General features: G+C 40.4%; 1 protein-coding gene across 6 annotated transcripts in view; it reads left to right on the forward strand.

The window, feature by feature from the left end:
- LMO3 (LIM domain only 3) overlaps nt 1-25,399 on the forward strand; it is an 86,707-nt gene that overhangs the window by 50,886 nt on the left and 10,422 nt on the right. For all 6 annotated transcript variants that reach the window (XM_048827689.2, XM_048827670.2, XM_048827700.2 and 3 more), the window contains one exon: nt 17,311-17,436. In XM_048827689.2, the coding sequence (XP_048683646.1) occupies nt 17,311-17,436 (126 nt within the window). The remainder of the gene's footprint in view (nt 1-17,310; nt 17,437-25,399) is intronic.

A 25,399-nucleotide genomic window follows, 5' to 3' on the forward strand; every position in this document is an offset into this window, starting at 1 on the left:
GTCTGGCATCTCAGCTTTAGCAGTAACAGGCCATCATCCAGTATTTCAGAAGAATGGGGGTGGAACGGGCTGCGGGGAAGGAATAGAACAGGCCAATTTGTGAAAAGCTGTCAGGATGTGTTGGGGTGAGTTTTAATGGGTGGAGAATGCTACTGGGAAGGGAAGATTCTATCCTGGTTTCCCACTGTTTACAGCTGATACCCTAAAGCACGTCATTTGATGACCCCTATTTTAAAATGTGTAATACATCGAGACATGATGTACAGCTAGAACCGGTTGATGTTTTTCAAGCAATGTTTTTTTCCAATGGCCTCTCTTTTGAAGATGTGACCTTTTTTATTTTTATCAACAAAATGTATGTTGAAGCCATTGTCAGAACTGTCAGCGAAGGAATTACTGGTTTCGATAATATTGATAAAAGTCAGTTGTATTTTAAACAAATGAAAAATGAAATCTTTTCATATTCTGCAGAACAGAAATAATTTCCAAAAACTTTCATGAAATTTAAAAAAATGTTACCTGCTTTACTGTAATGTCTCCTCCGACCGTATGCCCACACTGCAATTAAGCACCTGCAGCTGGCCCATGCTAGTTGACTCAGCTTTGTGGGGCTCGGGCTGTGGGGCTGCTTAATTGCAGTGAAGATGTTCTAGCTTGAGCTGCAGCCCGAGCTCTGGGACCCTCCCACCTTGCAGGGTTCTAGAGCCCGGTCACCAGGCTGAGCCTGGATGTCTACGCTGACAGCCCCACAACCTGAGCCCCACGAGCCAAAGTCAGCTGGCATGGGCCAGCCAGGGGTTTTTAATTTCAGTGTAGATATACCCTTAGTTGTGCCCCTAAAGCTGCAATAGCTGCTACTTACAGCTTTCATAGTTCCCCTTTAGCTCAAAGGCCTCAGTAATCTGTACAGAACGTCTTGGGTTTTTCCCCAGAGGTCCTAATCATAGACCAGCATCCTGTTGTTCTACATACTAGACAAACACAAAACAAAAAGGCAGTTCCTGCCCCAATGGACTTACATAAAGGCACAGTGGTTAGATTGTGCTCCATCTATAACAACAAATGGTGTTGGTCAAAAATTTACCCAGGCCTTTTTAGAAGCTGCCTACGGTACTTGACTGTGGCCACCTGCAGCAATGAATTTCACAGGCTGGCCGCACATGCCCATGTATTTCCTTTTCAGTTCAAAATTTACCTGCAGTGTACTCTATGTGGTGAGAAGAGTACCTGGACTACTGTGTGGCTGTGTTAAATGACGATGCAAGAAGCTGAGAACTGAGCTCTTTTAGAATAGATGCAAGCCAAGGACTGGGGGCTGGGAACAGCAGAGTTCTAATCCTAGAGGGGATTCACAGGCTCTTGGTAGCTATTTCAAAGGTACAAAGGACAGTTAGGCAACAGCTCTCATTGAAAATTGGTAAGAGTTCAGCACCTAATTTGTACATTTGAAACCCTTTTGCTGAACCTCTCTGCCTCGGTTTCTCTCTCTCTCAGACAAAGGGTCAGGGCTTGTCTACAAGGGGAAATTTCCCAGTATAGCTATACCCAAATAATTATCCTGCTACAAGAAAAAGAGTACTTGTGGCACCTTAGAGACTAACCAATTTATTTGAGCATAAGCTTTCGTGAGCTACAGCTCACTTAGCTCACGAAAGCTTATGCTCAAATAAATTGGTTAGTCTCTAAGGTGCCACAAGTCCTCCTTTTCTTTTTGCGAATACAGACTAACACGGCTGTTACTCTGAAACCAATCCTGCTACAGTTATACCAGTGTAAGCCCCCGTGTGGACACTCTCTTTTGGAATCAACCTGATTTTATTCTGGAATAGAATGTCCCCGTAGGGACTTACACTGGTATAACTGCAGCAGGATAACTATTCTCGTACAGCTGTGCCCAGAAGCTTTCGCCTATAGCCCTGCCCTCATGCTTACCTACTTCACAAGACTGTTTTGAGGGTTAGTGACTATGAAAAGCACCAACTAAAGTGCTTCTTGTTACAGCAGCTTACTTTGAACACTGGCCCAGTTCTTCTCAATACCTGTATTATCTAAAGTGATGTTAACCAAATCTCTTTTTTGTATGTGTGTGTTTTAGTATCGTATAACGAATTATTTCATTTAATCGGTCTCCTGGAATGGAGGGATCCATTTTCTTTTTTGGTGGGGAGATGAAGTGGGTTCTCTGAGTGGAACAGATAATGCACCGTTCTGACACTTAGGCACTTTTGCTACTTTTAGGAAACTATGAAGCCGCAATTAGACAGTACAAGTAATGCTCTTAAGGGGCACAAGCTACAGTTCTGTAATACATTCCTTTCTTAATGTGACTTGATGTAGATAGAGTGAGGGCCTATCAGGTGTGAAAAGCCCTGCTGCTCCTGGCTTGGAGTGGCCTCTAGACAGTGATTTGGCGACGTCAATCTAGTCATGCTTGATTTCGACACTTAACATGCTAAAGCAGGATTTCTCTACCCCCGATCAACTTCTCAATTAGCAAGCTGCCTTGTGTAACGGCCTTGTTTCACAATCCCTCAGGGCTGCTTCAGGGGTCGTTAGGGTGAGAAAACTCTAGCACTAGCTCGAGCTCTGGCAAAAGCAAGGGGAGCTCAGAGATTTCCTAAACGCATATAACCCTTTTTCAAGTTGTTTGCTTTCATGGGATTGATTCTTGGCACATTAAGAAGCTTAAGGCTTCAGTATTTTCTTTAAACTGCCCACCTTATCGCATTTACAGCTGACAGTTTCCTGACAGCCTGAGTGTAAGCAGAGATAACTAGTAGGTTAGTGTATGTGAATAGGTATATAAATATATTATATATACTCGTCAGTATTTTCAGGGGGTGGGGGCGTTAAACTTCATTTCCAGTGTATGTGGCTTGGGTTAAATAGCAGCTATTATCTGTGGTCACTATTATTTTAACAGCACACTTTGTGTATCAGTGTTTTGTATACAAATCTCGGTTATGTTAAGTATAAAAAAAAAAAAAAGGCAAATCTATGTTTTATGCTCCCAAATGTTCTTTCCTCTCTTTATTAGGGAGCAAACTATTGTTACATTAAATATTCAAACTACATGAAATCTCGAGGGCTTTCCTTTCCCACCGTGTGTTACCAATATTCATGCATATGAAGAACAGTAACCCATATTCAAACGGCACCTTTTTTAATGAGGAATATATGTCAACATGACACCTTCTTATGAAATGCTGCTTTTTAGGTTCTGCCTTTATGGGTGCAATAATTGAGATGTTTCTAATGTATGCAGTTATATTAACCTGCCCATTGTTTGAAATTTTGTTCTCCTCCTAACTTTACACTATTTATATTGCTTCTAGCATAATCCTCCAGTCATGATCAGGCTGGTTTAATTAAAAAGTAGCATTTTTTGGTACAGGATTTCCTCAAACAGTCTATGCAGAAGGGGGAAAAAAGCATAGGTAAAAAACATTGTAAACTCTGGCACGTCTGGAAAATGCCAACCATCACAAAGCCTAAACTGCTTATTAGATAAATGAGGAAAGAAGCTGGGTTACTTGGGATTTTTTTTAATTCACAGGTCTGTCCTATTTTCAGTGCAACTTTTTATTGAAATAATTGGGTCAATGGCAGAAAAATATCAGGCAAATGTGTCTCTTAATCTGAGTAATATTTTGAAAGCATGTTTCTAGAACCAACTGTGAACAGTGTGAATACTCATCTTTTGAAAGTGTGATTATTTTTTTAAATTGCCTTTCTATAATGTTTATATTTTACTTTCATTCTTGGAATAATTTTACTCCAAAGCTGTAATCAGGTTTTGTGTACACACGTTGCTGATATATAGATCTATACAATGCAAATGCATGCAGTATCTGTAAATATAGTGTATGCACTTCTTCAAAATAGCTTGATGCTTTGATTTGTAACTGTTTAAGGTTTTACTTAAAATTCTAAACACTACACCTAGCATAGCCGTTTCAGTGGAATACTTCAAATAGTAAGTCCTAAAGGTGACACAACAAAGGAAATACCTTGGATACTGCAGCCTTTTATTTATAAAGGAAATGCACACATAGTCCAGTGAAGGAAAACGTAACCTGATTCCGTTTCTATAGGCAATTCTATTAAGAAATTGCTTTACTTCATGAATTTTCAAGCACATGGTGAGATTTTTATGAACAAAGTGAATTACATGTATTTTGTCTGATAGTTTGATTCCCTTTCCTTTTCTTAATTTCTAAATATTTCTTTTACAGCAAACATTATTTTAAAAATACTTTAAAATCTCCCCTTGCTCATTATGTAGCTCTTGCCTTAAAATATCTTTGGGACAGTGTGTGTGGGAGAGGGAGGAGGGGAAAGGAAGAGAGGATTTCAAATTGTAATAAATTTAATTATATTGTACCGTAATGAACACATGGCTCTTTTCCCTGCTGCCTTAAATCTATTTTTAATTCTCCTGCAAGAATGTTTTCCTATTGTTGTATACACCCGCACACAGAACCCGAGTCTAACTCTGCAAGCAGTTTTCTGTAAAGCAGATGATTTGTATTCCTAATACTATTATATCCCTGAAATAAAATACTATGTCCCTGAAATAATTTCATTCTTGGACAAATGTTTATATCATGTGAAGCTGCTCAAAATAATATCATAACTGTCATTTTCATAGTATCTATCATTCTCAGCTTTTAAAGGACTTTCACAAACTGAACTTCTCAGCGACCCTTTAATGTGGGTAAGTAAAACCCCATTCACAGATGGGTAAATTGAGGTTCATAGAGGATGTGATTTGCTCCACGTCACACAGCAAGTTACTGCAGAGACCAGGAATAGAAGCCCAAGAAATAGTGATCTCCTAGCCCCCTGCTTTAAACACTTTCCCTTTTCCAGAATTTCATTGCTGCTCCATCATAACAGTTTTAGTACGAAGCACAATTATATCTACATGTCGGAAGCAACTACTGCCACAATAGGAACAAGAGTTTTTGTCTCCGATCCTGAAACTGCGTCCTGGCTGACAGACCTGTTCACCTGCAGAGCCCCACTGACATTGCAGGGGCTCTGCACAGGTACGGGGATCCACCCATGTGGATGCAATTGCAGGATCAGGGCCTTAGTTGTCCCAAAACCGCCTATCTCCTATTATGTTTCCCCCTTTTGTGCTTCTCCATCTTTCCCACATGCAGTAGCTCAGATTCTGTCACGAGCTCTCCATGAACAGTAACAGTTATGGGCTGGGCGTAATTTATCCCTGCAGCTTTTGCATTCATGTATATATATATTTCCAAGCAAAACAAGACATGGAAACCTGATGAGGAGCTTGTGGCTGCACTTCCATTTCCTACCTAAGCATGTCTTTGCCTACAGCATCATGGCATGAAAGAGCCTGCTAATGATTCTTAAATGTTCATTACTGTAGTTCCTCTTTCAGAGTATACTTCTCACCTTGAATGACCCATATGTTGAATTTTAAGTAAGGGAGCCTATGATAGTAAGTCTGTCATGGCATTAGACTTTTTTTTCCCCCTCCAACTCTTAAAAAGCTTTTTATTACAGGACTGCTTAAGGCATTCTTCAATTAGCATGTGCTGTATTGTGGCTGGAACAGCTGTTTACCATTTAATAAAGCATGGCATAATTTATTTTCAGAGTCTAGCAGCCGTCTTTGCTGTTACACCAAGGGAAAGAGACACAGTAGCTACATTGTTCACAGTCCCCATTGAAATAGCTGTAGACTGTTATATGAACTCGTAGAACTATTAACTCACTCTCCAACTCCATTTCAAGGTGTGTTTACCTGACCGTCCAGAGATCCTATATTCTCTGTCACCTCCTGGGCAAAATAAAAAATAGCTATATATTACATTCCTCAAGTTAAGTAGCTAATTATCTATATTTACCTTAATTTCAGTCCCTCCTGCACCCCCAGGGGCAAGCTTAATAGGCACCATTTAGGGCTTCACACTTAGTTGCCTGAAAAACAATGGACTTGCTATGGCCAATTAAGTCAGTAAGGGCCTGGCCAACTGTGAACTACCCTAGCTATGCTCAGATAAATTGGTTAGTCTCTAAAGTGCCACAAGTACTCCTTTTCTTTTTACCCTAGCTATGAGGTTTCTGTGTCCATCCAGTTCCTCCCTTCTATTCCTAGCTTCCCTCCTTCAGTCTTTGACCTGAAAGACATGCTTCTATCCATCTGTGTGCCTGGTGGGTTTGAAATGCACCCTAAAATATTTTGTACTTTGAAGTAGCACACCAACTGGTACTGAAGATTCTGGGGTGCATTTGGGTATTGAAGGCACCTAACACGAATGAGCTTGAAAGGAGGATGCCCTCTTACAAAAGGACGTGCAAGCCTTTTTATAGGCACTGAGTGGAATTCACTCCTTCAGATGAGTGAGCTGGTAGTAGGAGATAGGGAGCAGGGGTGATTTAAATGCAGGTTACCTGCTCTTGAGGCATTTAGGATGGTCCTTGATTTCCTCCTCTTTCTTGTCCCCAAGGCAAAGAGGTAGTCTTTTGGCTCAAGCGTTCAAGCACTGGGCTGGGACCTGGACTCGGTTCCTGACTCTGCCATGGAAATCTTGTGTGACCTTGGGCAAGTGTTTTAATCTCTCTGTGCCTTTGTTCTCCCTTTGTAAATTGGGGATACTAGTACTGTCCTATGTCATAGGGTGTTTTCAGGTTACATACATTAGTCTTTGTGAGGGTCTCAGATAATGCATATGAGGGTTTTACAAGCAGGCAAATAGAATATGCTGCATTCACTGAGTGTTAATAACCTAACTGTCACTACAATTATAGCCTATGTAAGTACCACTGTGACCCTTGCGCTGCTGAAAATAGAGTAATATTCCTCTGTCTCTGACTAACCTCATTTCTTGCACCTCCAAATGATACTGGATGGTGGGAGAAGGGAACTTCTCTGCTGCCGTTGACTTTTGTAATTTGGATTGCAGCCCTTAATATGGCCTATAAAGTTGGATACATTATTAATACATAATAATTAATGCATGGATAATGGTATAATGCAGAGATATGGGCCAGGATCTAAAACACCTCTCAGGTTTGGGAAGTATGGTTCCAGAATTTAGCTTAGCATTCCAGGCCCATTTTGAATACTCAGATAACTGATACGTGGCCTTAAATTTGTTTTTAGGTTACTCTATAGTTTGACAGTAGAACTACGTCTGTTGAATATCTCCAAATTCTGAGATGCAGTCTGTGCATGTAGATGGATTTATATGCATGATTAAGAGTAAAGTGTATGTAGAAAAATGAGGTTTACATGGGGCCTGTGTGAGAATAGTTGTAATATTAATATTGACTTTACCGATAGAAGTTTAAGCACGTCACGATGCGTGAATGGTGGAACAAAACAGATCCCCAAATACATTGGGAGGTTGTTTTTAACTTGGCTTTATTTCCAAAATATCAGTGCATGAACCACTGTGCCTACGCAATACTATCTTCTTTGTTTTTTAACTGAGGCCATGTCAAACGTACCACCTATGCCAGCAAAACAAACACCCCCTGACCAGCATAAGCTTCGCTAGCATAAGTGGTAGCGTGCACACCGCTGTGCCAGTGGGAGAGGGTCTCCTGCCGACGTAGCTACCTCCACTTTGTTGAGGTGCTAATTATGTCAATGGGAGAGCTCTCTCCTGTCAGCGTAGAGCGGCTACATGAGCAATTTTACAGCAGCCCAACTGCATCAGTATAGCTGTGCCCCTTGAAGCTCGCTAGTGTAGACGTGGCCTAACTAAATGCATTTAGAGATGAGCATGTATCAGGATTTAAAAAACAACTAACAGTAAATTTTTCAGAGACCACAGTAAATTAGGCTAGAATCTTGCTAAAGAATGTGTTTAATTTAGGATGAACGTTATAGCAGCTGAATAGGATCCAGTAGGGGCTTTTGGTACCTGAGTGATTTTGGTATAAGCATATTAGTTGGATCTTTCTCCTAACAGAATCAGTAGCAAAACAGTTAAGTATTAGACATTTACTTTGTTTTATTTAGGTTTGAGAGTTAACACTCCATTGAGACAAATGGGATTGTTCACACCTCCCAGCTGTGTGTCATACTGTCCGCAGACTCAGGAAGATGGTAGGGCATCGGTTACACTCCATCATGTTTTTAAGGCTTTGCAAAGATAAAGGCTAGAAATAGTTGCTAAAATGAAAGCTTGAGGCCTAGTCTACACTTAAAACTTAGGTTGGTGTAGCTACAGCGCTTGAGTGTGAAAAATCGTCACCTGTCAACACAGTGGCTATACCAACCTAACCCCTTAGATGCAGTTAGGTCAATGAAAGAATGCTTCAGCCCACCAAACTACTGTATCTCGGGCACTGCTGGAGCTCCAACAGTGATGGAAAAACCCCTTCTGTCCGTCTAGTCTGTGCTTATACTACAGGGTTCGAGAAGCATAGCTACTGCACTATAGCTAAATCCCTAGTGCCTCTACTGTAGACATGGCTGCGTTTTTGGAGCACATTTCTGCAGCAAATGCCATGAAATACATGCAGTCTGACTATAAAGAATGTAGTGGAAAATCTACATTATATCATGGATGCATTGTTTCAAGGGTTTTGAAAAAACAGAATTCATCCTTGCTAATTGTAGGCTATGTCTGCGCTACAGAGCCCCTTCATGCAGAGTCAGCCTGCAATGACAGGAGTTTTTCTGCTGTTGTAGGAACACCACCTCCCCAAACAATGCTAGCTACATCAACAGAAGCACTCTTCTGTCCGCCAAGCTGCATCTATACTGGGGTTGTTGTCAGCATAGATGTGTCCATCAGGTGTATGTTTGTATCACACCTCTGACTGACATTGCTATGCTGGCATAAGTTTTAAGCGTAGACAAGGCCTTATATAGAGAACTATCACATGCAGTTGGTATGGCAAAAGGACGGACTAGGTTTTCTGAAATTCTACAGGCATAGCTCATGGAGAGTGCATTGGCATTCAGGCCAGGTCTACACACACAAGTTAAGTTGACCCAGCTACGTTGCTCAGGGGTGTGAAAAATCCACACTCCGAGTGATTTAGTGAAGTTGACCCAACCCCCATTGTAGACAGTGCTAGGTGGACTGAAGAACTCTGCTGTTGACTTAGCTACCACTTTTCAGGGAGGTGGATTACCCACAGGCAGAACCCCTTCTTTCACTGCAGTGAGTGTCTACGCTGAAATGCTACAGCAGCTGTGCCATTATAGCATTTGAAGTGTAGACAAACTCTTATTCTCCCCGCACACTGATCTCCGCTGTGCTGTGCGTCATGAAAAGAAATGGCCTTTTTACACTGAATTAGGTACGCGGGTGCCACACTGAGTGCAATACAGAAGTGGGGCAAGAAAGAATGTTTTAAATATTGGAGTTTAATTTAGGCATCATTTTTTACTTGGCCTGCTTATCGTCACTTCATTTGCTGCCCAAAATCTTAGTGTGTATTGGAAGTGTGTGAAACAGAGCAGTCGCAGCTCAAAACTCATCTCCTGAGGTTCAGGTTACAAGCCATCCTGAAAATACCTATGTATAAGCTTAATTTTATGCTCAGAAATAGTGCCACTGAAGCCAAAACAGATAATTCATGTACATAATGTCAAAAGATCAGGGCCAAACTCAGCAGACTAAACAAAAAAACACAGTGAATCTGCTATGAGGCTATAACCATCCTTCACCAACAACTTTTCTGTGGCTTTGAAATGCAACCATAAATCATCCCAGGTTCACTTAAAAAAAAAACAAAAACCACCAACCATGGGACTGATCCTGAGATGCACAGATGCCCTGCAACTTGAGCTGAGCTGAGCTTTGAGTCTGAAACCAAACCCCTAAACCTTCCAACTCAACGATTGTGTTGTGAAAATTAACACAATTCTAAGGCCGAATCCCGTGTACTGTATGCCTGGGCTTGTTAAAAGGTAAAAAATAAAAGGTGTTGGGGTGGGAGAGATTCAGTTACCCATTGTAGCTCCTCCACTATGTTTAAACCACAGCTAAATCCTTCAGTGTAGCTAGAACTGCCCCCTTTTTAACAGCATTTTTAACGAGGCAAACAGTGATACAGCCTTGGATTTTAGTAGAGCTGTAGCACGGTTTGGGACTGTAATTTTAGCCCTCTTTCATCCCACTTACGTTATAAGGGACAGATTTTTCAAATGCTCCACACCCACAATTGTGGCCAGGGATTTCAAAAGGGACTTAGCACCCACCGTCTTTGACTAGGCCACTTAAGGGCAGATTTTTCAAAATAATTTAGTACCCAACATGCTGAGTTCTTCTGACAATCTAGCCATCTACTTTAGTGCCTAAGCTGGAGCTAAGCATTTATGACAATCTGGCCCTGTGTATGATGCTAGACTTTTTCCTCCCCGTGCCCCTAACATCTGGCCCTAAGGCTGCGTACGTGTATATAACTGTGGTAACCTTGCTGATCTACCCATTTTGCAACTGGATAGCACCATCCCTTCCCATACCCCTGACTTCCACCCCCGTCGAACAATGCTTTGGTTTTGTCAGTGTAAGTATAGGCACAGATAGAAATAAATCCGGAAGGGTTTGAAAACTGGTAATTTTTACCTACTGTCAAGAGGTTTTCATTATTTCCCTTTCTATTCTTCCACCAGTGCTCCTCTCTTTCCTTTTTTTCAGTGTCTTCCTGTTTTCACAGCCATTGCTAATCACTAGGGTAAAGTTCAGCTCAAATCTAAGAGCTCAATTCAGTTCAGGTCACAGGGAGTCTTTTCATTGGCTTCAGTGGGTGCTGAATCAGGCAATATGTGAATAAGCAAGCTGAATTTGAACTCTGCCTCCTTCACCTCCAGGGATGATGCATGGCTTAACTTCAGTAAAAACATGGACGAGTTTTCTTTTTCCCCTTTGCTAAAAGTACTTTTCATTCTATAGTGACCATTTACACAACTGTACCAGGAAGCTGAGGATGGATAGAGTGAAATACTTTGTACCTCTTGTAAAAACATGGCAAATCTACTTGCTTCAATTTCTGTAAAAATTTACGTTGGAAATTTTCAAAATTGCCTAAGGGATTTAGGAGTACAATTGAAAATCAATCGGGCTTGTGCTCCTAAATCCTGTAGAATCCTTTGAAAATCTCCCCTTAATTCCTTAAACCATCCTCATCATATAAAAATAACATGTTCTTTAAAAAAAAAACTTTTTTACATGTTTTTAATCTAGAGCCTTGGATTATGAGAGGTAGGTACATTAACTTTTAGGCTCTTTTACATGACTTTTTTTGCTTTCCTACAGAGTATATTGTGCTGACTACATATTTCCAAAGGCCAAATTCTGCCTTTAGTTACATACATGAAGCTTCTGTTGGAGTCAATGAGCTGGACACATGCATACAAGAAGAGTGGTTGATCATTGATTTCAGTCAGTGTATGGTAAAATTTAACATTTTGGGGTGTACTGTTTTCCCATTCTCTGCGCAGTAGAATAATAAAGTGTTTTAAATGTGCCAAGTATTATCTCTCAAAGTTTGTTCAAACAACTCCCCTATGGGGATAGTGTAGTCTGAGGATTAGGTCCTGTCTCCATTTAACATATGGATAAATTGAGACAGTTTAAGAGAGTTGTCCAAGGTCATTCAGTGGGTTAGTGACAGAGCCAAGCTTAAAACTCAGTTTCTGGCAACTAGCACTGTGCTAATATCACAGACCTCACTTCCTCCTACAAACCCTAGGATACATGGAAGTAATTTACCTGATGATGAGGAAAATTTAATACGGTTAACATGCAAGTTAAGTTAGAAATGTGGTGAAATTCAGTGTAATTACAGTAGAATCTCAGAGTTACGAACACCTTGGGAATGGAGGATGTTCGTAGCCCTGAAATGTTCAAAATTCTGAACAAGACATTATGGTTGTTTTTTCAAAAGTTTACAACTGAACATTGAGTTAGTTCAGCTTTGAAACTTTACTATGCAGAAGAAAAATGTTGCTTTTAACCATCTTGATTTAAATGAAACAAGCGCAAAAACCGTTTCCTGACCGTGTCAAATCTTTTCTTTAAACTTTCCCTTTATTTTTTTTAGTACTTTATGTTTAACATAGTCCTGTACTGTATTTGCTTCTTTCTTTCTTTTCTTTCATTTATTTATTTTTTGGTCTCTGCTGCTGCCTGATTGCATACTTCCAGTTCCAAATGAGGTGTGTGGTTGACCTGTCAGTTAGTAACTTTGGTGTTCGTAACTCTGAGGTAACCAGTGCTTGCAGGTCATAGCCCCAGCACCTCTAGGCAGTGCTTAATTTGTGCCAGGGCTTACCTGGGACGTTTGGGCTTGCCACGTCAGTTGCCGATCCCCAGCGCAGGCAGCAGGAGACTAATGCTGGCCACAGAGCATCCTTTCTGTGCTGGGGCTGCAGCCCCTTCGCCCACAGCTTCTAGCACCACTGCCTTGCCCACACGCTCGCAGGGGACTTGCACCAGGAGAAGGTGGGAGCAGGGCCTGATCCTGGACCCCCTTGCATGAGGGGTGAAGTGTTCTTCCCCTGTTAGGGGATTCCTCCCCGGCAGGTGCCCCGATCCAGGCCGAGAGGAGAGCGATCCGGGTTTAGATGGCAGGGCCTGCAACCCCTTTGTACAGAAACAATGGATCAGGTAGGAAGGAAAACTTACACCCCTCCCAGCATTGAGAGAGCAATGGGGATGGGGATGATGGGGGGGAGGGGGCAGCGCACTGCTGTTCCATGTACCCTGCCCCATTTGGAAACCAAAGCACCAGCTCCCCTACGACAATCACACAGGGTGTGGGGGTATATTTGGGGTGGGTGTTTGGGATGGGGTGTAGGTTGGGGGGTGTATGGGCATAGGCAGGTCAGGGAGTGCACGTGGAATGGGGGGACACATGGGGGCTAGGCACGGTTGGGTGTATGGAATGTGTGGGATGGGGTTGTGCTTAATTTGCGGCGGGGCTGATTACAAATTAAACACTGTACTTAAACTTCAGGTTCCTATTCAGGAAATCCACCGAAGCAGAATCAATATCATGATACATAATCATGTTGTTTCTTATGGGTTTGTTTTTGTGGTGGTGGTGCTGGTTGGGCTTTCATTCGTTTTTTGTTTTGTTTTTTGAGCACCTGTGTGCACCATGCTCTACGTCCTTCCAGTATTTTGTAAATGAATGTTTGTTTGCTTGCAGTCAATGATTGCTACAACACCTGTATTTAATTTCTTAAAATATAGTTTAAACACAGTTTGAGAGAATGGCTCAAAAATTCTAGAGAAAAGCTAGCCTTGTCTAATAAATCCTCTAGTCTAAGGGATATCGGTAAGGACCAACATCATGTCTCCTTGGGATAGCCAGGGCACAGTGTAACTACATTTTAATATAGAAGAGAGCAGGAGTGCTGGAACAATTTTTATAATGGGGGTGCTTAAGAGCCATTGAGCCAAACTGTAAACCCTTTGTATAATGGAAACCACTTTAAGCCAGAGAGTGCAGCAGTACCACTAGTTCCAGCACCAGTGGGGGAGAGGCTGCTGAGTCTTAACCATTCTAAGAACAGTAGAGAAGAAGAACATGAGCCTTGGGTAAAAATGGAGCAGAGGTATAAATACATGACATTCTTTGGATAAACAGGAGCAGACCTGGGAGTCTGTCTCTCGCCGTGCATCAGTTTGCACTAGGAGACTGTTAGAAAACAGTAATTTCTTTTTAATAGTAAAATTCTGAATTCATAAAGTAAAACCTTGTTTCAGTATCCAGTTTCTGGGGAACCCCCCCCCCCCCCCCCCACACACACACACACTATATTATTTGGAGAGTCTGGTACATGCTCTCACACAAAGGAATACCCGAAGGTGGCTGTTGACTGATCTCTTGATGCTTGGGCAAAACTGAGGAGAAAGTCTAACAAATGCATCGTTTTGCAGTAAATTAGATCAGATTTCCGCATCTCCGCACTCAGTCTGTGAGCTGACAGTTCAGTAGAACGTTCCCGTGTAAGGTTCGCCCTCTTAGGAAAAGGGGCAATAATTCATCATTAGGATTTCAGAGTCCAGGTGTAGATGAAAACTGATGGAGCCTCCAGCGAGGCAGGGAAAGTGCACAGAGGAAGAAAATTTTATCTGAAGCCTAATTCCCTGGTTACAGCAGAGCATAATTAAGATAATATTGCTTCAAGAGTTCTTTAATGATTAAAAATCACATATGCAGAATCCATAAATTGGAGGGCAACAGATTGGAAGGATATAGCAGCGGAGATCTGTTTTGAGCACATTGTACAGAGAAGTACACCAGTGGCAGCACAGCAGCCTAGGCAGCCACAGGAGACCAGGCCCATTCCAAGGACTTTGTTTAGATGCAACAAATCATTTGTCTGTTATTAACCCAGAGCTTGTAATTATGCAGATTGCCATAGATTTTCCTGGGCCTGGAAGTGAGATTGAGGGTTGTTCACACTATAGCAGGCAGCTCAGGGCTGGCCATGCATTACTGAACTTGCCACATTTATCATGTTGACTGATGGCAGCAGAAGCAGGTCTCAGGTCCCAGTGGTTAATGTAGTGGGTAATTAACTGTCATTTGCCTAGTAATAGGCTGATGATCAATGGTTTGTGTGGAAACAAATTCTAATCAGGTAGCTGATAAATGCTCAGGGAGCGAGAGCAATTGAAATTGGGGGAAACTATGTCCAGAATTTCAAAATGGCATTGTGGGTTTTTATTATTATTATTATTTATTATTAATGGGGAGGACTATGTTCTTCATATAAACAGCTTTATCCAAAATGAACCACAGCTAATATTAATCTCACGTGAGTTTGTTTGGGGGGGGGGGGGAGAATTCATGTAAAGTAGGCTTCCTCTCCTTTGCTTAGTTGAAATATATAAGTAGGTCTGGTGCTTAAAAGTGAAGCAGCTTCCATGTGGTGCAGTTAGACCAAGGAGTGTACAATGAAACCCACACAAAGTGAATTCCAGCAATTTTCCATTGGTAGGGATGCAAAATGATGGTCCCAAATTGTTTCGTTGCACTGCAGCGTGTAAACTATAGTGAACCTCGGGCTTACACAAAAGTGTTTGATATCGAAAAAGACTTGACTGTAAATAGTAACACCACATGCACTTAATCCCCAATCCTTCAAAATAGTTAAACACACACTTAACTTTAAATGTGTGAGTAGTCTCACTGAAGTCTTGAGAGTTCCCGCTGAATTGGATCTCAGGGGAATGGGACTATTCATATGCTTAAAGTTAAGGGTGTGCTAAAGTGCTTTGCTGTATTGGGCACTTAAAGCATAACTTCCTTATTAATGGGCCTTATTAATTTGTTAGTCTCTAAGGTGCCACAGTACTCCTTTTCCTTTTGCGGATACAGACTAACACGGCTGCTACTCTGAAACCTCTTAATAATGCGTAGTTCGGTATAATAATTCTTTACACTTATGGCCCTTACATAGCACCTTTTGCTACCTGATCTGTATTTCTTGTACACCTCTAACTCTCATTCACCTCCAGGTGAGTGTGTAAGGAATGCAGAATTGGGTCCTTGGTCAGACTATCTTAACAGTCTTCACAAAGTATTAAACCTCACAATATTCCTATGAAATAGGTAGATTTTAGGTCTATTTTACAGATGAGGCACTGAGGTTTGAGTGAAGCCCACCCAGAAAATCCGCAGTAGAGCTAGGCCTAAGGCTGGAATAGAATGTTTACAAAGGGAACATGGATTAAAAAGCATGGTGTATATGTAATTTTAATCATAAATTTTAACAGTTAACAGAAACAAAGTTGACATGGGTTTGAATAATCTGATAGGAGCTGAGTAACACAATGCTGCTGATCAAACTGTGGTGTTCGTTATCTCAAAAAACTTCTTAAAATAATGGTAACCAGCACATCAGACAATCATTGGAAAATGGTTCAGAACTTCAAAATAAACATAGATTCATAGATACTAAGGACTTCAAGGAGCAGAGTACATGCATGTATTTATGCAAAAAGTACATCTTAAGTGGAAGCAGAAGGTATAAGGAATTGGAATTAAGTAGGTTTGTTGGTAACTCGTGAAATTCAGTAAAATGGAAGGATGTGATTAAAAAAGTACATTCATTTTTATGTTACCAAACTGAATTTTATACAGAGCACCTTTGAATTCATTAGTTTAGAACTGCTTTTAATTTGGTGGTTCCCTTGAGAGCCATTATATTTTTCTGCTGTCAGCCTGATATTGAGGAAAAAAGAGAACTGGCAGATGTGGCGTTTTCATCTAGTTTGCTTCATAGTTAAAAACAGCATTAACTGCTATACGCAGGCAGAGCATTACTTTTAATAATCCATCACAACTATTAGGTAGTTTAAATAAAACTTCGTTTCAAAGATTGCTGGTGTGTGTAGCTAAAGTATTTTTTTCTTATTCATTATAATCCTCGTATGTTACAAAAGCATGCATACATGTAGGTTTTTTTCTCGTGATCTCATTTGAAAAGTTTCAAGAAATCTTTAACAAAGAGAAATCCTTTAAAATGGTTTTTTGAAAATATATTAGGCATTTTTACCAGACGTTTCAAATTGTTCTTACAATATATTATTCCTCTACTCCTGATGTGGCTATATATAGTTTACAGCCTCATTTACTTTAATGTGCTACCTGAATAACATAATCATAGCTATAACTATGGTAAAGGGTTGTAAGGTGTGTGAACCGCTAATGCTTTCTGACGATTTAAATGACTTGTTCATAAAATGTTCTTTTAATAATAATGGTAAAGCTTTTAGCACTAGATGTCAGAAATGTAGAGAATATTGGCTTTTTTAAGTGTTATTTCTTTTCTAGCTATAGTGTGTTTTAATAATAAATAGCAGTGAGGCCAAGGTTATGTGGCTCTCTTATTTACAGTACAGTCCAAGTAGAAAGATTCTTACCATATTTCAAACTGGTTGACCTCTGCTTGCATGTGGTTATGTAACTTTCCTAATGTATTTGTCATTTCCTCATTTGCTTGAACAAGATGTTTCTTCCATTAAGAAAGGTCAGTGACGTATGTACCAAAGAAGCATATTTATGTATAAAAACAGCATAAAAATTACTTTGCAAGGCACAGAATTATTGTGGCACTGGTTTATAGAGCTTCCCAATGCTTTCACACTTTATCGGCAAGTGGCTTCTAATGGGATTGTTTCATGAGTGCGCTTGTTCTGCTAAATACCAGCCTTTCCAAAGAATGGTACACTGGGAAGTTGAATGACAATTACAGATTTTTATAAAGCCCAAGAAAATAAATGGAGGTATAATTTTTTCCCCCTACCATTTAATCTTATCCTTGAATATCTTCCCTTTGTGTGTCCTCAGGTTATTTGGTGTTACAGGAAACTGTGCTGCTTGCAGTAAGCTCATACCTGCTTTTGAGATGGTGATGAGAGCCAAGGAAAATGTTTACCACCTGGACTGCTTTGCATGTCAACTTTGTAATCAGAGGTAAGAGGACTTCTTGGTTTAATTCCATAGGCTAAAACTAACTGAGCCCTGATGTATATATTTTTGTTTAATGGAGAGAAAGCATTCTCTAGGGGTTGAAATACAAGGCTGGGAATCACACCTGGATTCTTTTCTCAGTATTGCCACCGACAACCTGTGTGACCTTGGGCAAGTCACTTAAACTTTTTGTGCCTCAGTTCCCTCATCAATAAACAAGGATAATGATACTTCTGCTCACTCACAAGGGTGCCTGTCAAGCTTAATTAATTAATATTTATAAAGTGCTCCAAGATCCTCTGCTGTAGAAAAGTGCAAAGCAGTACCATTTATCATTATTATGTTAATTTTATTTAAAAATCCTCAGTTTTGTCAGTTGAATTTCTTTTAAAAATACATACTATTTCTTTCTGTTGACAGAACTCTCATCGTTTGAATTTACATGACATTGCATTCCACTGTTCTTTGTAAATCAGTATTGGAATCATGTACCACGTTCTTGTGACATTATAAACACTCCAAGGCCCCAATCCTGCAAAACTTGTTCTGTGTGAGCATGTGCCTGCAGCTACTTAGAGCCCCACTGACATTCATCCAGGTGGAACATGTTGCAGGATCGGGGTTTAAAACTGCAAAATCACAATGGTTGAGATTTTTAAAGTCAATTAGGATATTTGGTCACACAGTTCCCAGTCATTTCATTCAGAGTGGGCAGCTAAATCCTATACTGTGCTTTGAAAATCTCAACCTATGTCATTGCGGTGGAATCTTGGCCCCATGGAAGTCAATAGGGATTTCGCCATTGACTTCCATGGGGCCAGGATGTCACCGCTGGAAATTAAAGAACTGATTCACGTGTACTAATTTATGTACATATTACACTGCCTCAATTATTATATAATCCTACATTTAGTATCACATTATACAGTTTACATTTCTTTTACATTTGCATAAGAAGAATACTCAGGATACAACTTTCTTAGGTAGTAACTAAAAATTACTACAATAATATTCTAATGTGATATTCACCAAATGTAAATCTAGCCCTAAATAAGCCATGCTAACTTACCCTGTACTGCAGTGTATTATTCTATAGCATTGTAGTAATTTAAAAATCAACATCCCCAGAGCAACATAAAATGTACAACTGCTAATAAGTATAGCACAGTACAATTACACTCTAAAAAAGCTAAATTGACCTTTTTCATCATGTTGCATGGAAATTAAAATATCAGACAAATAATAACCGCAGCTTAAATGATATAATAATGCAAAGTAATTATAGGTTGTAATGCTATTTACAGGTCCTGTATCAATTTTACAGAATTCCTTTTACAGAATTTTACAGAGTTCCTTGCTACAGAACTAAAAGGCTGTATTCGAAATAATGTCTACCCTACCAGTAGAACCCACTGAAGAAAGACACACGCACTCCTAAATTCAGATTCTAAAACTTTCACATCCCTAGTGCTGCAAACCACTGTTCTAGTGTCATTATTAAAGTGCCTAATATATTTCTGTTGTTCGCTTCATTTATTACATGTCATAATGGGGCTGCATATCTTTAGTGTTGGTTATGCACAATTAGCACTTAGTTATTGTCTTGTCACTTCAGCCCATATAAGACAAACTTCTTTAATGCAAGAAGTCAGCTAATCTTCATCAGTCAAGCAAAGCAGACAATTTTTGTTACCCTGAATACAAAAGATTCCAACTTACGTGGTATATTTTAATTTAACCCCCCAAATAACCCCCAAAACATTAACAATAATCATTATAATCATTTTCCTATTGCCATAAATGTGAACTAATGTGTGTCTTCATAGTATGAAAAGCATCAGAGTGGTGCTCTTGGACAATTTAGGTTCCTATTAGGAATATTACCTGCTGGTTTTTAAATGAAGAGTTTTAGTGGGGGGTGTAATATTTTTGGATCCCCTTTGTTGTTGTTGTTGTGGGTCTGTCATCTCTAAGCCTCCAATCTGGGGGGGGGGGTTTAGGCTTTTCCTGTGCTTTGGGCAAGCTGCAGGCCTGAGTGCTGATACTCATAAGCATAGGTGCTGGAACTAGGGGTGTTGAGGGTGCTGCAGCATCCCTGGGCTTGAAGTGTTTTCCATTATATACAGGGTTTACGGTTTGGTTCAGTGGCTCTCAGCATCCCCCACTATAAAAATTGTTCCAGCACCTCTGCTCATAAGTAGAAGGTCTTATGAGAAGGGTCAAGGATCCTTGATCCATGCCTTAGATTAAGAACACATGGATTGCCATCCCTGGTGGGCACATGGTCCATCTAGTCAAAGCAGTGGCCAGTACCAAGATATTTTGAAGAATTCCATATATTGTAACCTCACAACACAATGGGGCACAATCCTGATAGTGGTCTATGGGTACTATTGTAATATAAATATTTAATAATAATGGACAACAACAAAATAACTTACCCATAGAGTATGTTTGTTCCTCACCACCTGACATTTGTGACTATCTTAAGGATGATGATTTGTACCTCTTTTTTATTTTTTTATAAATTCTAATTTGTAGATGTGCATATTATCCATACACATTTCTAATCCCACTAAACTCTTGAATGATATCTTGTGGCAATGAGTTCTGCTGCTTATGTATTTCATATTAAAGGAATCACATCAATGTTATTTTATTTCCTTTCAATTTCCTTGCATTCTTGTATTATGTTAAGGTGTGCTGGATTGACCTCCTGATACCATTCGTTATTTTGTATACCTTTATCATCACCTTCATTGTCTCCTCTTCCTCTTTTCAATCTCCATATCTCCAATAATTTTCACTGCCCATCTCAGGTCCCCTTATATTTCCTCTGTCTCATCTTTAAACACCAAATTTCAGGTGAGGGTGTGTCACAACTGTAGTGAAGCACCCCCTCTTGGTCACTCACCAGACTGGTTTGAGGGGATCCAGCCACTGACACCATGTGTGTTTTAAGCTACTGGAGTTTGAACACAGTCCAGGCATTGCTGCTCTGTTGGAGTCGCTGAGCTCCTTCTCAGGGTGCAGACCCTGTGTCTAATATCCCCACCTGAGAATTGTGATTACATGGTTCCCTGCCCAGCCACTAGAACCAGAGCTGACTCCTCAGGCTCCACCCATAGCCCCATTAGCTTAAACATATCCTCTCCCAAAACTCCATCCTCAAAGGGTCATGTGGTGGGTGTAATGCTTAACACACAGAGACAGACTTTGCATGAGAGTCTAAGCCACCATTGCTCTTTTCTTAACAGATAAAGCACAGAGAGTACTGATCACATAAGAAAAAATACATCCTGAATGGTCCTTAGGGGACTTTCTGAGTTCAAGTATGCAGGGTTTCCCCCGCTTCATCCCATCAGGTTCCTGCAGCAGCTTTTCTCTGTTTGAGTTGGTGAAAATGGCCAAAGACACCAAAGAGATCAGCTCCTGTCCTTTTTATAACCTTCCAGTCCCTTTGTCAGGTGACTCCCACTCCCAGATCAGCCTCCTCAGGTGATCCTAGACCCCTGCCAGGTGACCTCTCCCCTGACAAATGAGTTCTTCTGGGTGGGAGCCAGTCTATTTTCTAGGATGGTTGTATTTAAATAGAGGAACATCCCCAGTTAACAACCCTCTATAGTCAGCCCTGTATTAGTCTCTGTTGGAATTTCAGTACGATATGGAGGTAAAAAGGCAAAAGAGAAAGCAGCTTGCCCCACATTCAAAATGGAGTTTGTATCTTGGTGAAGATACACACAGAGTTCATAATCTGACACAATTCATAAATTGTACAGATGTGCTCTGTGCCAACAAAGCCATTATACTTCTCTCCCTTTTCCTATGCTTGCCTCCTGTGTATGAAATATCATTCCTGAGCTGACTCACTAAACCCACTGTTCTCATTCAAGTAGGACCCATTTCTACTACTATCCCTACATGAAATGAGTTGAGATCAATATTTTCTTTAAACACACACACGTACGCATTGAGCTAACAAAACATGCCAACTATCTCTCGGCTTATATATTAGATCCCTTTCCCCACTCTCTGTTTTTGTCCCTTTTAATTGTAAACTCTTTCGGGCAGGGTCTGCGTCTTTAGGGCAGACTTTAGCATATTTGGAGTGCTCTTGGAACATAACTAATAGCACATATGAAGAATGGTATATTGCTAACATTTTAATTGTTCAGCTACTGCTGTGCACTGGGAAGAGGTTCCCATTAAGCTGTTAGCTGTTAACAGGTCTTTTTCCTAAGTGAATATAGTTAATTTAAAACCCAGCAATGTTGGTGAGTGGATTAAATTATTTCTTTAAATTTACATTAGTTAACACTGAATTTCATCTGCCATTGTGCTGCCTGCTTGCTTAGCTTTGTCAGGTCTGTCTGAAGTTCCTCAGTCTTCCTTAGCTTTAACTAACCTAAATAATTTTGTGTCATCTGCAAATGTAGGTTGACTGTTCATCCTCTTCTGCAGGTCATTAATGAATAGACTAAGCCACATCCTGTGGATCCTTGGTGCAATCTGGTGTTAAGTTTTTTCTGTGCTAAGGGGCATGAAGAATAGGTACAATGTTTGCTATGCTCAGGTAGCTAATTTCCATGTCAAGGCATTCATTATTATTAGTATTATTTTTTGGCACTCACTTCATTCCTAAATTCTTTGGCTTTATACAGTCTAGTCCTGGTTGATCTTTAATTTGTCAGTTTATTCCAACATCTTCTCTTTAACACTCAAATACATCTTTACTACTTGAGAAGACTACAGTAGGTCTCTCCTACAATATCCTCTGTGCCAAAAAGTGATGTGAAGAAACAATTTAAGTCATCTGCAATATCCTTATTCTCCTTAACTGTTCCCTTTATTTTCTGGTAGTCCATCAGACCTCCACCAGGGTTCTACCCAGTGTGTCACTGGGCCCTGACTCAGTTTCCCCTTCTTCCCCAGGTTAAACAACTTAGACTTCATCCTGCAATGTGTTTTCTCAATAGCTCTCCCCTTTTGGAAGTCTGGTTTATTAACATAAAAGTCAAAACACCCACAAAATCTTTCCTGGTTGGCTCATGCCCTGAGTGCAGGCTTGCCTCAAGCAGACTCCTGCTTTCTGCATGTCTGTTTCCCAGGCTCTCTTCTTACGAACTCTGGAGAGTCACTTAGCCTAGTCCTCCTCACTGGCCCTTTCCTGGCTATTCTTCCTGCACTTTAATGGAGCGTGCACAGCCCGGTCGGCTCTCCCTGGAGTCTCCGTTGTGACTTAACGTGGGCTGCCATCATATCTCCCAGCAGGCCTGGTTCTTAGACACATGCTCTCCATCACATGACCCTTTTTTGGGGGAGGGAGGATAAGCCTGACACAGGGTCCCAGCCCTCTTAGGGACCAGCTCATCCAGGGACAAGACCCAGCAATTCGGCTGCTTGGCCATATATTCTTGTTAGGTGCTTTTATATCTTCACTATTCTCTCTTCAAGGGCCTGATTCAAAGCTTATTGAAGACATAGAAAGACTCCCTTAGATTCAGTATATTTTAGATCAGGCCCTAAATTCACGCTTAGATAGGAGAACTACCATTTATTTTACTTATTTGTTTTTATTGACTTCACTTAAGCTAGATCTCCATAGTTTGAAGGATAAGTTTGATTCAGACTATCTTTTACCTTGCCATTTCTCCTTTAATTTTCCTTCCTGCCTTTGCTACTTTTTATTTTTTGAGAGGTATGAATGTTTCCTGTATGTCTCTTATGGTATGCCTAAGTAATCTCCATTCTGGGTCTGAAGATTTTAATTTTATTTTTTTCACCTTTGACCGTTGGGTTGCTGTGACTAGTTTCCTCTATTTTTTTAAAAAATTCATCTTTCTGAAGTTTCATACCAGAGAGCTAATTCTTGGTACCTTTCCTCCCCTAAGAATTCTATGGTGGTCACTATGATGTAGTCACTTACATGGTTCAGATGCTGCCCTTTGCTCCCCACAACCATTTTCAACCTCTTCTCCCAAGTAGAAAAATCCTTTTCCTTCTCTCAGCAATAGCCTCAAACCCATCAGCTGATTCAGGGTAGCTTCTAGAGAACAAATATTGTCATAATGGAAAACAGAAAACAAATTAAAATAAATAACTGACGAAGATTGATGTTGCAGATTTATGTTCTCTCAAACTCTGACAAGTGTGCAGAAAGAGAGTGTGTGGTAACTGAAGTTTAAATAGAAAATCTTACATCCTGGGTTCATCCATGTCCGTGCTTGACCCCCTGGGCTAAACTTGCCGATCTCACTCAGCATTCAGTTCGTATACATCCCAGAGCATATTTTCCTCTTTCGTCTCATTTTCTAGCAGCCTGACCCAATAGGCTCCACCCCATTCATCACCTCCTAGATAATTCCTCTCCACCTTGCTGGACCAATTTGGGCTATGGTTTAAAACTCCCATCTGACCACCACCATCGAGGAACATTAAACCTTGTCTTCTCTCCTTTTATTCTTTCTTGGAAATACGCCTTATCTTAACAACTGGGCTTTAGTTTGTCTGGCCAAACTTTCATTCCAGTCCCAGTCCCAGTCTAGAAACACTTTCATCTGGCATCCTGTAAAAATATAGAAGGCCTACACTACATGACAAAATTGTTTTATTCTTTAGCAGACATAATTTTATGTGGATGATAATATTAGATTTGTATATGTTTAACTCTAGCATTAGATTCCTACAAGACCTGAATGGTGAGGTTATTCATCAACTATTTTAGAATACAGTTTAATACCTGTAAAAGCGGCAAAGAGTCCTGTGGCACCTTCTAGACTAACAGATATATTGGAGCATAAGCTTTCATGGGTGAATACCCACTTCGTCAGATGCATCCCACGAAAAGCTTATGCTCCCACGAAAGCTTATGCTCCAATAGGTCTGTTAGTCTGTAAGGTGCCATGGGACTCTTTGCCGCTTTTACAGATCCAGACTAACACGGCTACCCCTCTGATAGTTTAATACCTGTGGATAGAAATCCCATGCTTGAATAAAAAGACTAGAAGTAGGAATGTACTACCTGACCAGGATGGTGATGGTGATTGTGAAATGCTCAGGGGCGATTACAAAACCAGAAAACCCAATAATAATAATGGGGGATTTCAACTATCCCAGTATTTACTGAGTACATGGCACGTCAGGATGGGATGCAGAGATCAAATTTCTGGACACCATTAATGACTGCTTCTTGGATCAGCTCGTCCTGGTTAATCTGAAATTAAAAGGAACAATCACAAGAATGAAATGCCTGCAAGCTGCATGAAAACTATTTAAAAACACCAGAATAGAGGCTCAAACTAAATGTATACTCCAAATTAAATAAATCAGTAAGAGGACCAAAACCAAAAAAGCCACAATGGCTAAACAATTAGAGTACAACAGTCTTTTAGATGCAGAAGGACATCCTTTAAAAATTGGAAGTCAAATCTTACTGAGGAAAGTGAAAAAAAGCAGACATTCTGTCAAGTCAAGTGTAAAAATATAATTAGGCAGGCCAAAAAAGAATTTGAAGAGCAACTAGCAAAAGGACATGAAAAGTAACAGCAAAAATATTTAAGTACATCAGAAACAGGAGGCCTGCAAAACAATCAGTTTAGCAACTGGATAATTGAGGTGCTAAAGGAGCACTCAAGGAAGACAAGACCATTGTGGAGGAGAAGCTAAATGAATTCTTGACATCAGTCTTCATTGCACAGGATGTGAGGGAGATTCCCACACCTGAGCCATCCTTTTTAAGTGACAAATCTGAGGAACTGTCCCAGATTGAAGTGTCAATAGTAGAGGAGATTTTTGAACAAATTGATAAATTCATAGAATCATAGAATATCAGGGTTGGAAGGGACCTCAGGAGATCATCTAGTCCAACCCCCTGCTCAAAGCAGGACCAATCCTCAATTTTTGTCCCAGATCCGTAAATGGCTCCCTCAAGGATTGAACTCACAACCCTGGGTTTAGCAGGCCAATG

The sequence above is a fragment of the Caretta caretta genome, chromosome 1 (genome assembly GCF_965140235.1).
Source record: "Caretta caretta isolate rCarCar2 chromosome 1, rCarCar1.hap1, whole genome shotgun sequence".
In the NCBI taxonomy this organism is placed as follows: domain Eukaryota; kingdom Metazoa; phylum Chordata; order Testudines; family Cheloniidae; genus Caretta; species Caretta caretta.